The 22,711-nt window shown below is 40.5% G+C and overlaps 1 protein-coding gene across 4 annotated transcripts in view; it reads left to right on the top strand.

The window, feature by feature from the left end:
- The window catches only part of nova2 (NOVA alternative splicing regulator 2), a 111,258-nt gene that overhangs the window by 26,060 nt on the left and 62,487 nt on the right, over nt 1–22,711 (top strand). For all 4 annotated transcript variants that reach the window (XM_061877617.1, XM_061877616.1, XM_061877615.1 and 1 more), the window contains one exon: nt 19,615–19,758. In XM_061877617.1, the coding sequence (XP_061733601.1) occupies nt 19,615–19,758 (144 nt within the window). The remainder of the gene's footprint in view (nt 1–19,614; nt 19,759–22,711) is intronic.

The following is a 22,711-nucleotide window of genomic DNA, read 5'->3' as shown; positions in this document are numbered from 1 at the left end:
AGGAGTACATGTATTAAACATGTACTCCAGTGATTCTCAAACTGTGGAACGGGTACCACTAGTGGTACGCCAAAGAATCTCTTAAAGGCCTTCTGAAATGAGACTTTCCTATTTAAACAGGGATAGTAGGTCCATTCTATGTGTCATACTTGATCATTTCGCGATGTAGCCATATTTTTGCTGAAAGGATTTAGTAGAGAACATCCACGATGAAGTTTGCAACTTTCGGTGCTAAGAGAAATGCCCTGCCTCTACCGGAAGTCGCAGACGATGACGTCACATGTTTAATGGCGCCTCACATATTCACATTGTTTTTAATGGGAGCCTCCAACAAAAAGTGCTATTTGGACCGAGAAAACGACAATTTCCCCATTAATTTGAGCAAAGATGAAAGATTCGTGTTTGAGAATATTGATAGCGACGGACTAGAATTATTATTTTTTTTTTTAAAGTTAAAAGAAATGCGATTGCATTGGGACGGATTCCGATGTTTTTAGACACATTTACTAGGTTAATTCTGGGAAAACCCTTATCTTTCTATTGTGATGCTAGTGTTTTAGTGAGTTTTAATAATACCTGATAGTCGGAAGGGTGTCTCCACGGGTGTCTTGACGCCAAAGTCTCAGGGGAGTTGACGGCAGCTATGGACGGCACAAGCTCAGCTTTTCTCCGGTAAAAATTGACTTTTTAACCACAAATTTCTCACCGAAACCTGCTGGTTGACATTTGGTAGGGATCCATGTTCTTTTGACCGCGCTCTGATCCATAGGAAAGTTACACCTCCAGGAATTTTAAACAAGGAATCACCGTGTGTTTGTGTGGCTAAAGGCTATAGCTTCCCAACTCCATCTTTCTACTGTGACTTCTCCAATAATAATTGAACAAATTGCAAAAGATTCAGCAACACAGATGTCTAAAAAACTGTATGTTTATGCCGTTAAAGCAGACGACATTTAGCTGTGTGTGTGTGCAGCGCTCATACTTCCTAAAAACCCGTGACGTCTTGCGTACACGTCATCATTACACGACGTTTTGAAGACGAAACTCCCGGGAAATTTAAAATTGTAATTCAGTTAACTAAAAAGGCCGTATTGGCATGTGTTGCAATGTTAATATTTCATCATTGATGTATAAACTATCAGACTGCGTGGTGGGTAGTAGTGGGTTTCAGTAGGCCTTCAAGTGATAAGTGCCCTTGTGCAGCTGGGATAGGCTCCAGCACCCCCCGTGACCCCTGTACCCCTGTAAGGGACAAGCGGTAGAAGATGGATGGATGTTTTATTTTCCAATATTCAAACTGTATTTAAATGTGAATCACTTGATTAAATGGTAAGCGTTTTATTTTCCAATATTCAAACTGTGTGTAATGTTACAGTGGCCAAACATATTGAATACACTTGTCAAATATAATCTCTGCCTTGTTTTTATGGATACTTAGGCCTACTACGTTACTGTATTTTTATGTGAATCACTTAAATTAATTTGTGTTTTATTTTCAAATATTCAGACACAGTGTAATTGCTCAAACTGTGTGTAATGTTACGGTGGCCAAACATATTAAATATACTTGTTAAATGAAACCTCTGCATTGTTTTCAATGACTACTTAGGCCTACTAGGCTACCGTATGTCAATGTTGGTCATTATCGTGGTACTTGGAAAGACAAGTGTTTTCGGAGGTAGATTTTGGTGACCGAAAGACGACAAATGCAGACAAGCTGAAAGTGAGTTTTTATTTTATGACCTTATTGAAAGCCAAAAAAAAGAAAAACAAAAGAAAAGTTTTCCACTAAATGGTGTTATGGCCACACTCCAGTTAGCTCCATATCAAAAAGTTTATATATTCTATCAGCGCGTTGGTGTCAGTTCGGGGACGTAGGCAAGGATAAAAAAAAAAAAGCAAACGACGCGCCGTTTGATATTTGACATAACTGCCGTAGCCTTCTCGCAGCTAACGAGCACGTCCTCGTTAGGTGTCGCATGGCTGGCGAGGCGTTTCGTTTCATCGCTCTCGGCAACGCGGCAAGTTAGCGGAGGCAAAGCAGCGGAGGAGCCAAAGATGACCTTGAGGCACGTCTGTACTGTCAGTTGCCATGGTTACCAATGCTGCAGTATGGTTAACCCTTGTAATACACCATTTTTTATTTCTTGTCTTTGCTTTGCTTCTACTTTTTTTTATTTTTTTTAACCTTATTTTACATTTACCTTTGAATTCCCCTTCTTCTTTTCCTCTTTCTTTCTTTAGCATTCCTTGGATTTCTTTTTCCTTAACAACCCTCCCCAACTTTATTTTCCTTCTTCCACAGCTTTTCCTTTTCTTAATCCCTTTGTCTTGTTCTTTCCTTTTTCCTTAACATTGCCCTCTCGGTCTCTGTGATGTTTGTTTCATTTTGTAAATGGAAGGACTGGCACAGCAATTTTTTGCAAGGTCAGGACGTTCAGTCTCACACACACACACACACACACACACACACACACACGCTTTATCGAACTGCCGCTGCTGCTATTGATGCAAGCTGTTGCTCAGAATGGATCATCTTTTTATAGTGGAGAGCTGTAGGAGGAAAGTGGCTAACAGGAAGTAGAAAGTAATCATGTTTTTAATTAACGAGACGTCTACTTCTTCTCCGTGTCGTCCTTTGGCCCCATGGAGAACACAATGTTCTATCTGGTACTCCTTCCTCCTCATCCATTCTAATCATGCTCTCCTCCAGACCCTCACGCCTCCTCCTCGTCCTCCTCCATCAATCGCTTGGCAACCGATGCTGCGGATCGATCCGGCAGGACGACGAAGCCAATCGCTTCGACCTCTCCTCTCTACCTACGCACTTAGAGAAAAAAATAAATCCAAAATACTGCATAACAGTTTATTAAAAAAAAAAAAAAAAAAAAGACAGGGTGGGGCGAATAGGCGGGAACGTTCCTGCCTTGCGAGGCGTGCAGTTGGTTGTTCCGGCTAGTGGCTCACTGATAGGAGCACGGGCAGCTATAAATATGGATGAGGGGATGACGAAAAAGGCTGATCCAAGCAAGGATCACTGGAAAAGCAGCGTTCACCTCCCCCTTGCTGAAAACGCCAAACAATACACCCACAGTGCAGGCAGAGAGGCCGCCGCCGTTAGCATTGTTAGCATGGCCGCTTTGATGTCACATTGCGGTATCGAGCCGTTTTAATCGCTTCCTGATTCAAAACGAATCAAAACGAAAAATTTTGCGCAGATTTTGGATGCATCGCTTGGCGGCGCGGTCATGTCCAAAATGGCGGCTGGCTGCTGTCAAGAAGTTAGCGCTCGCCGGCCGCTGTGCAAAAAGTACAAAGACACTTACTTTCCCAATGAGCTCCGAGTGTATTCCGGTGTGACGGCGGCCATCTTTCAGCCCGTAGACAGCTGGCGGGGCTTTACGTGTTTGTGTGTGCGCAACCCCCAACAACACCCCCCAGGACTGGGGGGGTGTTAGACAAAGCATGTCTCCCCTTAACTCTCTCCGCTTTTGACAAGATGAATATTTGAGTCCCCAGAGGCCAACCCCCCCTCCCACTGTCCAGCCAAGGCTGTTTTCTCCCTCACACTAAAAAAAAAAAAAAGAAGTTTGTAACGCGCTGTGCAGGTTCCAAACACCGCATTCATGTTTATTAACTGGGATAAAACGTTGTACTTTGGCCAAACCAAAACAGAATGAAGTAATAAGCGCACAAAAGTGTGCATCATGGTCCAAGTATGTTAGCACATGTTGTATTCTGTTGAAAAGTGGGATTGGCAGAGCTAAATTTTCTGCACATTTAAGCCCAGCAAAACATGTCACTTTGTATACTTGGAGGTGGTAAACATGTCCAAAATAAGCAAATAATAAGTAAAAGACTCGAGCGGATGAGTGTTAGTATGTTTGTCTTAGCGAAGATGCAACATGAGAGAGGACCTCTCTCTCTAGGCAAGTGACACGCCCCCTCCTTTGCCCCCTCTGCCATCACCCCGGCCCGGGGACACCAGATCCAGGGATTTGAGCTTTCAATCCCGCAGCATGTGGAGCCTATTCTGGGCCCGTAGGGTCTGAAGAGGCCTTAGCAACCGATTGGTCTGTTTACTAGCTGGATGAAAGTTTATTATTTACGATGGAGCACTTCCACCACTACACAACACACACACACACACGTTGAACCAAGTTTATTCAAGCTGGAAATAGCATACACACACGGCAGGAACGTTTTAAATGGGGGCAAGAGGATCCCACTGTTATGAACACGCATGAAGCACATGATGCTGAGGGTCACCATGAAGCTCTCCAGGTAGCAATCAGAGCCAATCAGCTAGATGGGAATGAATAATTATACCACTTGGTTCTGGTCCTGTTTGGACTTTTGAAGGCTTGACGTGCTCATTATGTTGTCAGCCTGAAATACTTGTCTTATTGAGCACAGGAGCAAGAAAGGGAGAACAAGAACTTTGAAAACGTTTCTAGTCTGAGGGTATTAAAGCCTGCGATGAGGCGGCGACTTGTCCAGGGTGTACCCCGCCTTCCGCCCGAATGCAGCTGAGATAGGCCCCAGCGACCCCCCGCGACCCCAAAAAGGGACAAGCGGTAGTAAATGGATGGATGGATGGATGGGTATTGAAGCAGCACTAAGTAACTTTTCAACCTTCAAAAAATGTTTTCAAAACTTTTGGGATGATACATGGACTTACAGCAAGTTGAATGTCACCTCTGTCATGGCCTGAGGAGGTCTGTATCGCTCCACTGGCACTTAGCGGCTTTGAGGAGGGTGGCAGGAAACCTGCCACACAAAAAACTACAAATGTGCTGACTTGCTTTACGGCATACGCCATACCCCCTTTCCCATTTGTTGAAAAGACGGACGTTGATGAGAACGCCTGCATGAAATTACTGCGATAATGGCAGTAGCTCCAAAACAACCAAAGAAACAAAAAGTTTTGTCTAAAGAGACAAAAAAAATGAAAATAGGGCTTACCCGTTTAAAAGAACAGTCAGGATCAACATTGCCCTAGCTTTCAATCGCTGGCGTGAGCTCAAAAGACGAGGAATTTTAGACCAATGCCGGCTTCACTTTGTTCCTGCTGGACTAGCAAGTGACTTTAGATGCTCAAATCAAAATGATAATGCTAATGTTGGGAAATATGTGTGGTAGCAATAAATAGCCACCAGCGTGATAGTTTCACTACTACTTCCTTCGAAAAACTCTCCCAACTTTGTTTCAGACTTGCATGCGCATGGTAGTAGTGTCATGTTTGTAGCGCAATCCAAGATCATTTCTTGATAGTGTCTGCTATTTAACATCAGCATAGTCATTAGAGGCCTAATATTTGTGCCAATATTAGGTAGTCATCATGTCAGTAGCACTAGTCATACTGGGAAATGTGGTCTTCTTCTGGCAAAACACTACCTACCGCTTTGGTCCACTGGCGCTGCCAAAATCAACCAAAACTGAAAGTTCTTAAATAGGGCTTTCTTTAAAACTGTGGTTCTGAAGGTGTCATAGCAGGGATATTCAACTAAACTGTTTTGGGGGCCAGGTTTTCTAAATGGTAAGGATTGGGGGACTGGACTTCTCACTTAACTGTTATTATTATTTTGTTTAATCGCAGTAGTTTGATTTTCTATTGATTTTGTCAAAGCTCCAGAAGCGCTCTGCTGTTCTTTGAGGCACGCCTCCGTTATATAAATCACAAGTTTGGACCCCAGAGTTCTATGTTGACTAATGTGGTTAAAATGTCAATGCAAGGATCTGTCAATGGGAGAGGCGGACAATAGTGTTTTTTGGAAATTGCTGAAAAAATGTTTCTCACTAGTTTTGAACTGCACTCAGGGCCAATATGGTGTCATACCCGAGTCGGATTTGGCCCCCGAGCCACGAGTTGAATAGGGATTTAACTTTAAAGCCATACCAGTTAAAGATGTTTGCAACAGCACTGCTCAAACAAAACATGGAACCTTTCGTTGGCTTGTGTGTCCGTTTGTTAGTTAGCAGCTAGTTACTTTCTGGCCCAAAAATGATCTCCTATTCCCGTATCGACGCTTTTCTTCAAAGTTGGAAGTTGGAGCTGGGAACGACGACAGAGCCGAGTTACGAGGTCAGAATTCAAGATGGCCATATCCACAAAAGCTATTCTTCCGCTTGCCTTGTCTGAATATAAAAAACTTAAATAAATATGAAGTCCTTTTGCAACCTTCAAACACGGTGGTTTAAGAGGAACCACAAGGAGGCCATTGTTAGCGATGTAGTACACAGAAAAATATTACAACATTGTGCAAAAAGTTCATTAATGTCATCATTTATCTTCAAGTGTGAAACTAAGATCTGATATTAAAGGAATCCATATGTAATAATGTGGGCAGAAATGGTACTGCAATCACTGTCAAAATTCTGTAGTCCTTTCCCTGACTGAAGTTACCAGATGCGCAGTCGAATCCAGCTCGATCGACTGGGCTACTCCAAGAACTTCCAACTTCCACTGCCTCCTACTAGAGCATGGGTGTAAAACTCTGGCCCGTGGGCCAAATTTGGCCCTCCGTTTAATTTCATTTGGCCCTTGAGGCAATATCAAATTAACATTAGAGTTGGCCTGCCGGTAACACCACATTCACCGCTAATACTCATATTTGCCAACCCTCCCGATTTTCCCGGGAGACTCACAAAGTTTAGTGCCCTTCCCGAAAATCTCCCTGGGCAACCACTCTCCCGATTTCCACCCAGACAACAATATTGGGAGCGTGCCTTAAAGGCACTGTCCTCTACAACAGTGTTCCCCAACCACCGGGCCGCAGAACAATTTTTTATTAATTTTTATTAAAAAAAAAATAAAAATGTTTTAAGTAAAAACATTTTATTGTATTTTTTTTAATTAAATCAACATAAAAAACACAATATACACTTACAATTAGTGCACCGACCACAAAAACCTCCCTTTTTCATGACAAAAACGTCCCTTTTTCATGATAAAGAAAGAAAAAAAAAAAAAAAAGGACAACCCCCACCCGGGCTGCGGGACAAATTATTAAGCGTTGACCGGTCCGCGGATACAAAAAGGTTGGGGACCATTGCTCTACAACATGCCGTCACGTCCTCTTTTCCTCCATATAAACAGCGTGCTGGCCAAGTCACATAATATATGCGGCTTTCACACACACATACTCGGTCAACAGCCATACAGGTCACACTGAGGGTGGCCGTATAAACAACTTTAACATTGTTGCAAATATGCGCCACACTGTGAACCCACACCAAACAAGAATGACAAAACACATTTCGTGAGAACACCCGCACCGTAACACAACATAAACACAACAGAACAAATACCCAGAACCCCTTGCAGCACTAACTCTTCCGGAATGCTACAATATACATCCCCCGCTACCACCAAACCCCCCCCACCTAATTTTAATTTTATTTTCGAATTTATTAGCCTATGTAAAAAGTTAATGTTGATATTTACCTCAGAAGGCTGCAAATAGAAAAGAAGCATTAATTTGTTTAATTACATTTTATTTAATATACCACTGATGTTTTTTAGTTTGTTTTTTTGAAAGTTGATTTTGCACTATTACATTATATAAGCTCTGCCTGTTCCATGGGAGCAAGCCCAAGTACCCGGAGGGAACCCACGCAGTCACAGGGAGACCATGCAAACTCCACACAGAACGATCCCGAGCCCGGGATTGAACCCAGGATTACTCAGTACCTTCGTATTGTGAGGCAGATGCACTAACCCCTGTACCACCGTGCTGCGCTATTTAAGCCTTGCTTGTTCAATATTCATTGCAAAACCTGTTTAGTTCCCTATTAAAAGGTTAATTTGTTCAACCTTGGCCCGCGGCTTTGTTCAGTTTTAAATTTTGGCCCACTCTGTATTTGAGTTTGACACCCCTGTACTAGAGTTTGACGTGTTGGAATCATAATAGCTGAATAGACAAGCATTTTGTCAATAACAGATCTCTAACCAACACATTTTACACAGAACTATTTTCAGGAATAAGTATGTCACACACAATATCACAACAAATGACAGTCATATGGTTATTGTCAGTGCTATCAGAAAACTAAAACCAACTACAATCAACGCTAGCAATGGTTATTCTGGTGAAAATAAGTAAAGCATGCTTAGCGGCCTAATGTATGCCCAAAACTAAAGAGGAGACATTTTACCAAGGTCTGCCTATTGGCTACACAAATGAGGATTTCTTTTATCATGTGATTTAGCTGTCGTGCTAATGTTGGAACCCATTTCCTAAGCGATTCAGCATATTGAGAAGGAAATAGGCAGCGACACTACCCATATCCACATAGGTTTTATTTGTCGAAAAAATATTTTGCCCTGTCAGGTCGAATACACATCGACATATAAGATAACGGGCATATATTTCTCCTGTTAGCCTATATGTCGATGTGTCATTGACCGGGCTAGCATGCGAAGCATTACACTAGGAGCGAAGCACCATCAACTTAAGCATTCGTTGCACGAACATACTAGCTTTGTTAGACAAGATTATAGATTGTTTTGGACAATATCGTTTACATAACAAATGTCAAGTTCCATATATTACGAGTAATAAGAAACCGTCAATGCCTGACTTACTAATCAAGAAGGAAATTAACAAGTTTGGCATCAGATGAAAAAATCTTCTCCGCCTTTAATCATCTCCATCTTTCAAAGGCATCCCCGATACAAATACTCATTTTGTTCCTGGCTTTTTCATGAATAAGTTGAGAATCGTAACGACGCCATTTACTAAGGTCAGGCATATTCAGTAACTTTATCAGTGACAGTAGCCAAACAAAGAGGGCGGTGCATAACTGACAACCTGATGTGACAGACTCACAGACTTTCTAATTGATCAAATGGTAGATGGCTGGACAGCGAAATGGGAACAATAACAATTTTCGGGGCTGTAAATCTAAATTTGAAATGAGCATATCCCTGCTGAACTACTGTTGTCAGTTATAGAGGTATTCGAAAAGAACATGATTTAATAATGATTTTTGACATATTAGGGCCATTTAATGATGACTTGATATGCAATTATTACATATGGCTCTTTTAAGTCATTACATTCAAAGTGAGATATGTCAACGTTTTTTATGATTATTATGATCTTTGCTTACAGTTTTTGAAATCACCAACTTTTCTGAGATTTTCAATTCAAGGTTTTCACAAGTTGTAAGCCATATTTATCATAATTATATCAACAAATGCTTGAAATATCTTGAGTTGAATGTTATGAGCCTATGCCATATATTACATTCACCTTGTAAAACTACTATTTACTTTCACCTTGTAAAACTATCATATAAACTAGGCTCCAAAAAATTTGAATATCGTGAAAAAATAATGCCAAAAAAAGGCTTGAAATAATTTGAGTTGCATGTTATGAACCTACGCCGTATATTAGATTCACCCTGTAAAACTGCTATTTAGTTTCACCTTGTAAAACTACTACATGACATAGGTTCATAACATGCAACTCAAGATATTTTCAAGCATTTTGTTGGGTATTATTTTTTCACGATATTCCACTATTTTAGTTTATCAATACCACATGACAAACAGTAATTTACACGACAGTAACATGTATGCGGCTTATTTAGTGTGAAAAAAAAAATATTACTGGAGCTTTTGTTACACTATTAGCGGGTATTTTTAAGCGATGAGAACTTTACGTCTTTTTGAGTAAGAAATTCGACCGGGGCGGGGGCGTTCCACTTGAAACATCCGACTAGGAACTAGTAAATTCTGACTTCCTTGTACAAATGGAAAGCAGGATTATTTTGACAACAAACTCACGGCTACTGGATTTCATGTGAGGTCACATGACACCTACCATTATTGACTTTGTTATTGAATGTATATTGGAATATTCCTGTCTTCTTATTTTGTTGCCTTTTACATAAACTTCACGTTCCAGAGACTTTTTGGCTCAAGCAGCCACGAGCGGACACCTTTAGCCCCACCCACTGTTTCATATAATTTGGAAGGGACTACTGAGTGGGTTAGTGCCATGCCACCTCTGTTGGACATGCACTGTATATAATGAGGCGTGTCAGAAAAGATGTACCGCTATTTTAAATCCAAACAAGTGTTCTCTGGCGTTCAAAGTAATATACGGCATCCAAACAGTGACAAGATCTTTGCCGTCCCTTCGAATTATTTCTGACTAGGCCACGCGCTCCTGAGCTTTGTAAAGCGGAAAAAATCCAACTGAGCCTGGTTGAATAAGTAGGGAGTTTTCTCCACGAACTGTTTGATTCTCAGGGCATTTTGACCAGGCGGGTCCTGCCACAACTCTCGCCTCTTACTGTGTACTAAACGAACGGACGTTCACACGCTGTGTGTGTGTTTATTGTCATCTCCTGATAGTGAAGGGAAACGTAGAAGTGGCTTGTTTGTTGTTTGGAAAGAAGATAATGTCGCCTGCTGGAGACCATCAGGACTACTTGTAGCGGGATGTTTGCAGCGACGACTTAATTTTGGCCTGTTTGTATAAAAAGCTCTCAGCAGATTTTATTGGTTCTGCCTGTGTTCTTGCACAATGCCCCTAAAACCACCATGGGCTGTAAAATGCAGGAGTTTTAAATGAAGCGCAATGGGCGGGCAGTATGCATGTAGTGGTCTCATATCATCAAAAGTCTAGTCTAGCTCTGTACAGCCTGGTCGCCGTGGTGATGTAACGCACGACGCGTTGCTAGGAAGGCACCTCCGACGTTCTGCTGGCGGGGGAAGTGTTTTTGTGTTTCCTATTTACCGATTCCCCCGCCTTATTAAAGCGGCCTGGTTATAATTAGCTAGCCTCCATCGAAAGCAGGGCAGTCTGAAGGCTTCGCGCGTCGCACAAGTGGGTCACCGCAGCGACGTGATGGGAGGGGTGTGGAAAAGAGGAAGAATAAGTGCATGATGGGAAGAGCACAGGGGGTCCAGAGGGAAAGATGAAACGGAATGATCGCACATTGAGCTTCGCTGAACCAGTAGCATTAAAATTTGACGACGACTCAGGCAGGCAACAGCAAAAAACGCCAAAGAGTTGTTTAAAATGTTTGCTAGTGCACTGCAAACTATCAGAAGATTTAAAATTGTATTTCTAGAAAGTTCACTATTTTAAGAGCTATTTACTTGTTATTAGTCAGTGATTAATCTTGATTTTAGCATGAATAATTGTATTTTTCTGTCCAAGTTTAACATAGGAATAATAACAAAATATATTTGGTTTTCTTTGCCCCACATAGAAGATCTTGTGTAAAGCTTTTCAACATCCCAAGAATGCTTAATTTAAAAATGGCAAGTGGTTTTCAGAATAAAATTAATTAGTTATTTTAAATGTGCATTATAAAGTTTCCTTGGGTTTTTTAAAAGGCGCTTATAACTTAAAATGTATTTTTATTGTTATTATTAAAATACCTATTTTTAGTTTAAAAGTCCTGCTAATTTCTCGCTATACAAATTTTAATTTAGAATATTTTATCAAGTAAAATTATGTGTCTATTCAGCTAGTTAATTTCACTCGTGTGTTGTAATTTTCCTAAAATCCAGTCTTTTTTTAAATCATATTTTGACAGCTCTTTTTTGCAGTGTAGGAAAATTCAGTCTGGACACGAGTGCGCAAAGCCTCGTGCACATTTGAGCTCCCTGCTCTTTGTCTTTCATCGTAAGGAAAGACAGGGCGGAGCTTGTTTCCTGCCTCTTGTGACCCACAACACCAGAACAGAGCTGGTCCAGTTTGGAGCTCTCAGGAGCGGGCAGTGCTGAAAAGTAGTTTGGAACAATGACGCCGCTTTTTCTTTTTTTATACCGAAAATCCACCATCTTTGTTTATTTTTGTCCTGCGGCCACCGCTTGGTTTTGTGTGTGAGAGGAGGTCACTTGGACGAAGGTTGGAGGCGCCAACGTGGACAGGAAATAGACGTTGGTGGCCCGAAGCCCCGCCCTCCACTCGCGAATGGGTGCAATGAGTCAGAACTGAGACTTGATCTTAACCTGTATATCAGTGGTTCTCAACCTTTTTTCAGTGATGTACCCCTGTGAACATTTTTTTAATTCAAGTACCCCCTAATCAGAGCAAAGCATTTTTTGTTGAAAAAAAGAGATAAAGAAGTAAAATACAGCACTATGTCATTAGTTTCTGATTTATTCAATTGTATAACAGTGCAAAATATTGCTCATTTGTAGTGGTCTACCTTGAACTATTTGGAAAAAAAGATATAAAAACAACTAAAAACTTGTTGAAAAATAAACAAGTGATTAAATTATAAATAAAGATTTCTACACATAGAGGTAATCATCAACTTAAACTGCCCTCTTTGGGGATTGTGATAGAGATCCATCTGGATTCATGAACTTAATTCTAAACATTTCTTCACAGAAAATAAAACATATCCACAAAAAATCTAGCTATCAACACTGAATATTGCATTGTTGTATTATTTTTTTAGTTTATGAACTTACATTCATATTTTGTTGAAGTACTGTTCAATACATATATTTATAAAGGATTTTTTAATTGTTGCTATTTTTAGAATATTTTTAAAAAAAATCTCACGTACCCCTTGGCATACCTTCAAGTACCCCCAGGGGTACGCATACCCTCATTTGAGAACCACTGCTGTATATTACTGTCTTTTTATCCTGCATATATATTTTGAATATATTTCCTTTCGATTATGGGTGTTTGGAGTCAATTTTGGTCATCAGCTTGCATCAAACTGGCCAATAAAGCACAAGCGATCCCGCAGCGTGTTTACATGTTCAAAGTTAACATCTTCTAATCAGCACACACATTTGATCATGTTTTTCAGTGAAGTCATTTACAAAAGGTAAAAGCAAAGCTCCACACTTCTAGGAGCTAGCAGATACATAAGAGCTAAGCACACAATAGCACACAAGCTAGGCAAATAGGTGGCTTTTATTGCAGCACATTTGTCAACATAAGCAAGTCCCAAATAACTACAGCTGCATATTACTTACACATACGACGTAACCAAGGCAGCGTATTTGAAAATATCCAGTAAAAAACGTCTCTGCATCATTTAACTTACTGCGTTATGTGTCCGCGAGTTATCGGCCAAAACTATTTTCACTCCACTTCAATTTAAAGACCGCTGAAATCTTTTCGAGAGGGTTAAATTGAATAGGTTAATATTTTTCATACCCACCATCAGAGGTGGGAATCTTTGGGCACCTCACGATTCCATTATGATTCAGGAGCTACGATCCAATTATTGATGCAGTTTTACATTTATTTTCGTTTCACTAATCAAGCATTATACAAACTACACACAGAAAGAGCCCGAATCCGTGAATAGAAGTCTTTTCGCCGTAAGGCACAAGCGCTAACGACTGCTCCATCGTGCTGCCATCCAAAAATGCATTAATTAACTTAATATTTGTTGACAACAAAATGTTGATAACTCCAGTCTTGGACCAATAATTTAGCGTTTACTTTCAACACGCACAAGGTGTGTGAGGAGGACGGACTCAAGACAAAATTATCCTGAATCAGATTTGATCTAATCAATAACCATAAACTACACACGTAAACACACAAGAGGATGAGGCAGCTGGCGTGCAGCAACAGTAATGTAAGAGATGAAAAAAATTGATTAACGTGATATACCGTAATTTTCGGAGTATATGTCGCACCGGCCAAAAATGCATAATAAATAAAGAAAAAAACATATATACGTCGCACTGGAGAATAAGTCGCATTTTTGGGGGAAATGTATTTGATAAAATCCAACACCAAGAATAGACATTTGAAAGGCAATTTAAAATAAATAAAGAATATTGAACAACAGGCTGAATAAGTGTACGTTATATGACGCAGAAATAACTAACTGAGAACGTGCCTGGTATGTTAACGTAACATATTATGGTAAGAGTCATTCAAATAACTATAACATATAGAACAAGCTATACGTTTACCAAACAATCTGTCACTCCTAATCGATAAATCCGATGAAATCTTCTTCCTCGATGTCGCTTCTAAACAACTCTATCAACTCCAAAGGTATGCGCCGCTTCCTCTTGTCGTTTTCTGCTGCATATTTCACTACGTCCAGCTTGTAATCTGCAGTACATGATCTCCTTTTTGGTGCCATTTTTGTTCAGCCCTTCTCAGTTTTTATAAGTTACCGCCAACGATGAAATGATCCATTTTAATAGCTACGGCAGTAGCGTATAGCATATAGCAGTTAGCATTCCATGGCCCACAATGCATTTCTGCCATGACCCTCCCCCGCCGAATTCTTACTGGTTGACGTGTCTGTGACGATTGCTGACGTGTGTGTGACGATTGCTGACTTGTGTGTGACGATTGCTGACATTTTCTTGGTCTCTTCCGCGAATGAGATACATAATATTAATTGATATTGTGTAATCTGCAGTACATGATTTCATTTCGGTGCCATTTTTTTTCAGCCCTTCTCAGTTTTTATAAGTTACCGCCAACGATGAAATGATCCATTTTAATAGCTACGGCAGTAGCATATAGCATATGGCAGTTAGCATTCCATGACCCACAATGCACTTCTGCCATGACCCTACTCCGCCGAATTCTTATTGGTTGATGTGTGTGTGTGACGATTGCTGACATTATCTTCGTCTCCTCCGCGAATGAGATAAATAATATTGTTTGATATTTTACGGTAGTGTGTTAATAATTTCACACATAAGTCGCTCCGGAGTATATGTCGCACCCCCAAACTATGAAAAAAACTGCGACTTATAGTCCGAAAAATACGGTAAGTAGGCACTAAATATTAATAAATCTCAATTAACGCAAATATTTGAGACCTATTATTCCACCACCAAATCACTTGCAACATTTAAAAACAGTGTATTTATGAAAAGAAACAGTTGAATTAGTTCCCGTCAAAGTTATTGAATTGATGGAAACGTGTGCAAAACCAAAGTGCCCTAAAATCAGGAAACGGTCAGCCGAATGTTAGAATTGTCTGCATTACTTAATTTTTATAAATAAATAATCGATTATGGACATTTACTAATCGATTTTACAATCGCCCATGTCCAAATTGCGACGCATCGATTATTTCCCCCCCATCTACCTACCATTTTTCTCTGTTTGACTACTTTCACTTGATGAAACCTTTTCTAACATTCCCCATGTTTGATCCGTATGTGGAAAAAGTTGCATCTGGACACTTTCTGTGCACGCATTGACTGCAGAGTCAAGTCAGACATGTTTGGAACTCTATGGCCTTGGTGTAGGTCTGTTTGGGCCTCTGCAGTTCTTGCTTTGGACTGCTCTTTGCCTCCCCCTAACGTGTCCGTATGTGGACAGGAATGATTCTACTAAAATATGCGGACATTAAGGTGTGTGTGTGTGTGTGTGTGTGTGTGAGATCGAAAATCTTCATCGTACCAGAACATGCTTTAGTGGAGGTGTATTTATTTCCGAGCTTTAGGAAGTCGTGCTGATGGCAAGATGACGAAGCGTCCATCTGGCTGCGAGTCGCACGGTCTCAGTAGGATCTCAATATTTTGGTGTATTTTTACGCACAAGTTGATCATGCCGCGAGATCAGCCGCCCCGCTTTTTGTGCGAGAGTGTGGCCCTGTAATAATAATCCTATTTTAATCTCCCCCCCGCCCCCTTGAGGTTACGTGTCCTGGATTATCAAACATGAGGAAGGCCACACTGACACATGGACTCCAGCAGGAAGACACACGTGATCTCTTCCTCACTTTGCACACAGGCCTGGGTAGATATTCCATGACTCCATTAACTCGATAAATCGCAATGTGCATGCGTTGTTACGGGTTACAAGAGGAGTCACTCTTTTGAATCGGTTTCAGTTCTACAGTATATGCAAATCAATGGAAATAATGATAACGGCTGTAAAACTCCTGACGATTATTGAATTTAAATGATAGAAAAACCGTGGTTGATACCCACACTTTGATGAATTGATGGAAGGATTAGCTTAAATGCTAACATGAAAACAAGCCATATTAACGTCTTTCCTTAATAAAAAAGGTCATACAAAGCTAAACTTGTAAAAATACACTATGGCCCTGAACAACTGAGATACTGTATTCACATTGAACATAAAGGCTTCGCTGTCTTTACACAAAGTTATCGGTATAAACGCTACAGTGTCGCATCGAAACAGAAGGACGTCCATTAAACAGGAAGTGAACTCGCGTGATGTCATTTTAACCGGAAGTGAAACAACTGATCAGCCGATCTGCGTTTGTTAAAAAAAAAAAAAAATCCTAAAATGTTTACAAATAAGGTAACACATTTAAATACACAAATACAATTAATATGGCTCTCATTTAGCCAGAACAATGATTTATGTTTTCTCTGCCAGTAAAGTTGTACTATTTATTTTACTTATTAAAAAAGAAAATACAACTTGCTTAGAAATATTTAGTGTGTGTACTTTTTGAGCACATTCAACAATACCGCAATAATAATGGTAACTGTGATCATTCTTGTCACAATAACTTTATTTAATTATTTATTGGTTCGTTTGTGTATAATTGAGCGTACCCTCACCGCCTCCTTAAAGCAGAACTAAGTAACTTTTCAACCTTCATGAAATATTTTCATAACTTTTGGGCTGAGACGTACAACTAGTTGAATGATACCTCTGTCGTGGCCTGAGGGGGGTTGTATCGCTCTCACTGGCACTTAGTGACTTTGAAGAGGGTGGCAGGAACCTTGCCACACAAAAACTACAAATGTGCTGACTTGCTTTATGGCCTATGTCACTCCCCTTTCCCATTCGTTAAAAAGACGGAAGTCGATGCAAACAAAACTAAAAGAAGTTGAAAAATGTCTGCATGAAATTACTGCTATCATGACCAAAGTTGCAAAACAACCAAATAAACTAAAAGTTTTGTCTGAGGAGACAAAAAAAGAAAAACATTGCCCCAGCTTTCACTCGCTAGCGTGAGTTCAAAGAGGAGGAATTTCAGAGCGGCGTTGTGTTGGATTTGTTCCTCCTAAACTAGTAAGTGGCCTTCGATGCTCAAATCAAAATGATAATGCTAATGTTCGCTATCTGAAATTTGCATGGTAGCAATAAATACCCACCAGCCTGATAGTTTCACTACTATTTCCTCTGAAAAAATTCTCCCACCGGTCTTTCTTTGCTTCGGACTTGCATCCGCCCCCATACATTATTGGTAGTAGCGTCATGTTTATAGTGCAATCCAAAAATATTTCTTCATAGTGTCTGCTATTTCACATCAGCACAACCATTAGAGACAAAATATTTGTGCCAATATTACAGCGGCCATCATCTCAGTTTGACGCTATATGCATTAGTCATCACGGGAAATATGTTCTTCTCCTGGCAAAACACTACCGCTTTGATCCACTGGCGCCGCCAAAATCTACCAAAACTAAAAGTTCTCAAGTGTTTTCTTAACAGAGACAAAACCGATGTTATTGCTTTCAGTTGTGATTTTTATTAAAGTGCAAAAGTTTGCTGACCGTGTATTTTTTTTTTTATAGTTTTGTTTTTTTAATGTTTCCAATTCCATTAAAGATGATCAAATATAGGAAAAAATAAAAGTTTATCGCATTTGGAAAGGTATACTTGCAGTTTAGGCTGGGCGATATATCGAATATACTCGATATATCGCGGGTTTGTCTCTGTGCGATATAGAAAATGACTATATCGTGATATTGGAGTATACGTTCTCACGCAGTTGCTTTTAATTGCGGACATTACACTACAGGCTCTTCTCAGTATTTCTTGTCTCTCCTTCTCACAGAGACATAAAACAAGCGCACTTTCTTGCATATGTCACATACTGTCGCGCGTGCAACGACATACGCCCGGCGGAGCAGAGAGGTAGCGGCACGCAACAATAGCTGTGATTCTAGCGGTGTGGTGCGAGTGGTAATACGAGAAAAAGAAGGTGCAAATGTGGTAACAAATTAAGGAAGAATTAATTCCCAAGAAAAACAGCAGGGAGTCCTACATCTGGCGGTGGTTTGGCTTCATGCAGTAAGATGTTGAACAAGTATCCGACAACAGCGTTGCTACAAAAAGTAGCAGCACTGCTAATGTGTACCATCATTTGAAAAGTCACCTGCTAGAGAATGAAGAGTGCTTGAAACTCCGCATGTCAACATCTCTGTTCGGTGCCACACCAACAAAATGCTCAAGCAAACATTTCCACATCAACACCGAATGAAAAAAAGTGAAAAACAGAAGATAACGTCCGCAGCATAGCAAAGGACATACACTATTTGGATTCCTATTATGCAGCTAATTTTTATTTGACAGTTATTGAAATATCTTGTGTGACATCATGCACAAAAGTGCACTTTATTTTTTTTAAACTATTCTAGTGGGGTTATGAACAAAAATTGCACTTTAATTTAGTGTTGTTTTGATATGTCATCTTAATGACATCATGCACTATAGTGCACTAATAGCTTGTTTTAAAATGTGTCTGACAATCTTGCACTTTCTGTTTTGGAAATGACATGAATGTTTGTGCCACTGCTTAATAACTTTTTAATAAATACAGTTTTGGTAAATTGACTTAGTTTTGGTTTCCCTCTCTGTATGAAAGTTTAAAATGAGCATATATTAATGCAGTATGAAGAAGAATGTTTTAATGTAGACACATAGAATCATCATACTGCTGTGATTATATGCATCAAGTGTTAATTCAAGGCTAAGGCAAAATATCGAGATTTATCGTGACATGGCCTTAAAACATCGAGATATTAATAAAAGGCCATATCGCCCACCCCTACATGCAGTAATATTTTGTATTATCATGACATCAGTGATTAATTATGTATTAAAATAATGTCGACAATAATATTGTTTGTCGGCATTAACTTGTTGGTCAATATATCATCAATCAAAATGTGTTATTGGCCCAGGTTTACTTGTACTTTAGTTTTTTATTTGTATTTTCTTTCTTTTGATTTGGTCTTAAATTGGCTGTTACAATGCAGCCCACACTAGTAGCTTCTTTCACACTTTCTGACAGAAGGTCTATTCATTGACGGGTTCTACTTGGTTCCAAGTTCATCTCTGAAACATTTTTAGAGCATCTCCATCTCATGTTCAAATCTGATCAGGCTAATAAGATGGAGGTGGGGAACAAAGGTCCAAACGTAATTTCCTTGTGCGCTGCAGGCGCAATCAAGACCGATCCATCTTTGCTTTTGTCATTTGGTGGGAGCAACGCGCCCACGCTAGCGCTCCTGTGAAGCTATGCGTCTACCGGCGGGGGTTGGATCCCATTAGCTCACCAGCGAGCAGCCTTCTCCTTGTCACCGTGCCAACGCGCTGACGAGGACCAGATTCCTCGGGCCCGACGCCGAAATTAGATCAGACCAGTGTGGAAGCCGCCGCCATCAAAGGCCTTCATGCTAATGCGCAAGAAAGCTTGCAACAACGACGACAGGGAATCTTCACATTTGGGGGAATAATGAATGATCCGCGATCCACCTTTGACACTGGTCTTGAGTTTAGGTTTCCATTACTCAAAAACAAAAATGGCGTGCATGAGGACAAAGGTACGAACATCCTTTGGATTAGCTTTCAGCTTTGCTTGTCGGGAAAGTTCAAAGCAGAACTCCATTGCTAACTTCCTGTTTCCTGTTCCCCGCTGCAGAGGAAGGCGAGTACTTTCTCAAGGTTCTGATTCCCAGCTATGCGGCCGGCTCCATCATTGGCAAGGGAGGACAGACCATCGTCCAGCTGCAGAAAGAGACGGGAGCCACCATCAAGCTGTCCAAATCCAAAGACTTCTATCCCGGTAAGGTCCACGATCGGTCGGTTTGTTGACTGGCCGCTTGCTGGAGAGTTGAATGTTCCATTTATGGCTGATGCACGGATCAAAGGTGGTTGTTTGCTTCATTAGCTGATTGGTCGGTCGCTGTGAAGATGAATGGTAGGCTGCTTGTTACATTGATGGATGGATGCATTCATCAATTGCTTCATTGATTGTTTGTTCAAAATGCCCGTCACACGCTGGCACTGCACTGTTGTCATGGAGCTAGTGGAGTGTACGCTGCCAAGTTCCAACCAATCACAGTGTGGGATTTGTTTGTGTCCATGTGTGTTTTATATTTGGTGGTAGAGCGTCATGCATAGGTTTATAGAGGGCTTCCACAATGTTCCGTGATGGTGTATAAATTCGCGTTTTTAAACATACTTTCCGCATGAAATGATAAATTCTGTGTTTTTTAAAGAAGATATTGTAGCGTGCAAAGATGGGAGTCGTAGGAGGAGTATTAATAGATGGAGCTAACTTTGTTTTCATATCCGCAATCGATAGGTATCTATCCAGCCATGGCTTCTTGGCGCAGCATTCAACACTGGAAATGTCCCGGGAAAACCCATCCGACCAGAACTCCTAACATTAAAAGTTCCATGGGTGATTTATGCACAGCCAGCACAATATAAAAAAAAAATAGGATTTAAGTAAAATGAGTTGAAGGACGGGCTTCACGGTGGCAGAGGGGTTAGTGCGTCTGCCGCACAATACGAAGGTTCTGCAGTCCTGGGTTCAAATCCAGGCTCGGGATCATTCTGTGTGGAGTTTGCATGTTCTCCCCGTGAATGCGTGGGTTCCCTCCGGGTACTCCGGCTTCCTCCCACCTCCAAAGACATGCACCTGGGGATAGGTTGATTGGCAACACTAAATTGGCCCTAGTGTGTGAATGTGAGTGTGAGTATTGTCTGTCTATCTGTGTTGGCCCTGTGATGAGGTGGCGACTTGTCCAGGGTGTACCCCGCCTTCCGCCCGATTGTAGCTGAGATAGGCGCCAGCGCCCCCCGTGACCCCGAAAGGGAATAAGCGGTAGAAAATGGATGGATGGATGGAGTTGAAGGACAGGGAGATAATCAACGGTGACGAAACAATCTTGCTAGTTAGCATAGTTAATATCATCTAACTTTCTTATTTGCAGTCGCCGGCGTTTGCTCTCTAAGCCACTCTGCTGAAGGCGTTATGCTTTGCAGCTCATCATATTTGAACAATTACCATCCCAACACTGTTAGTTCCGAACCAGTTGTAGTTCTAGAGCAGAGGTGTCAAACTCATTTTAGCTCAGGGGCAGCATGGAGGAAAATCTGTGCACACGCGAGTCGGACTATTAAAATCATGGCATTAAAACTAAAAAATAACCACGATTTCAAATTGTTTTCTTTGTCTTACTTCGGCCAAAAATAGAACAAACACATTCTGAAAATATTACAATAAATATATTTTTAAAAATACCGGCAACGTTAAAGTTTAGATCCATGAAGGAAAGACGAAAGTGAATTAATGTTTATAACTGAAAACATTTACATATGCATGAAAATGTGTTTTCTTTTGTATTATTTTGTTTAATGATTTAAGTAACGTGGATGACAACCTTTTTCCAAAACACAATATAAAATGTGATATTTAACAGGATAATGCATCCATTTATCATTTGTTTTCAAAACGGTCACAAAAAAGTGGGACCCCAGAAATTTACTGTGGGACCCCATTTTTATGACTTGATGGAGTCCCTGGGGACCCATTTTGAAAATTCCTAGCGCCAACACTGATGGTAGTATTGGTGCATGCAAAAACAGCACCAGGTGGCTGCGGCCTGCGGGCTGGTTCTAATACTCATCAAATATCATCCCGGGGGCCATAGATCATTCAATCATTTATTCATTCAACACCGTAAGTATACTACCCGATAAGTATGTACTTTAGGATAGAGTTGCCAACATTTTCTGAGTTCTTATCAAGCATGTTACAAAATTTTACATGACATTTTCAATGATAATAAAATTTGTAAATGACTAATAAAAGTAAAAGTTCCGTGGTAGATTAAATTGGACTTGTAAGTGTCAAAAAGACAACCAAAAGAGGTTGGTGGATGAGAATAAATCTAAAGGTAAAATATAGTGTAGAAATGCACCCAATTGCTGGAAATGTAGTCTTGCTTTTCAAACTTTTCTTTTGGGGCTTGCGTGGCATCATTTCGTGAAATTCTCCTTTTTTTTTTTTTAAAAGGCGCTCACATGCCTGATTATCACATGATATCTAATACCCGTCACCATTTACGAAGGGTGTAACGGTATCGTGAATACCACGCCAAAGCGGTTTCAAAATCATCACAAAAATGCCGGTGTGAAACGGAAACTTAGTAAGTGTATTTTTTTTTGGGCGCTTTTCCGACATTTCTGATAATCCTCTGCGCAGCGCGGGACCAGAGAGCAGCACGGAAAGGCAGAAAAGGAGGACAAATGCAGGAGAAGTGTGATCTGAGTAGATAAGAGGAATTGTTTTTTAATGGAGGTATCACAAACATTCCATCCAAGTCCATCCATGATGCTAACACACAAACCTTGGCAAAAACATAACCTCTGTGGCGCAGGGCTGCATACTAAAGCGCTACCTTCGTCTCGAGCGTTTTCCAAGGTGACACAAAGTACAGTGCACAGCCGCGGAGTGTCCGGTCGGAGCGCACTCTGCACACCGCGGGAAATATGAGAACCTACTTGATAAACCATCACCCGGAAGAGATATTTGAAGCCAGCAAAGCCAAACATCCATTTGTGAGGTATTTACACTATAAAAGTTAAATTGTCAGATATTTCTTTGAAACAGTGGATGTTCCCACACAATTATTTGCACATGGAAATACATACTTGTAATAAATAGGATTAGAACATTTCAGCATATGTTTGTGTTCAATTACAAAAAGTCTGGTTATCGTAAACAT

This window comes from Nerophis ophidion, linkage group LG18 (assembly GCF_033978795.1).
Source record: "Nerophis ophidion isolate RoL-2023_Sa linkage group LG18, RoL_Noph_v1.0, whole genome shotgun sequence".
NCBI lineage: Eukaryota > Metazoa > Chordata > Actinopteri > Syngnathiformes > Syngnathidae > Nerophis > Nerophis ophidion.
This window is presented reverse-complemented; position numbering and strand designations above follow the sequence as displayed.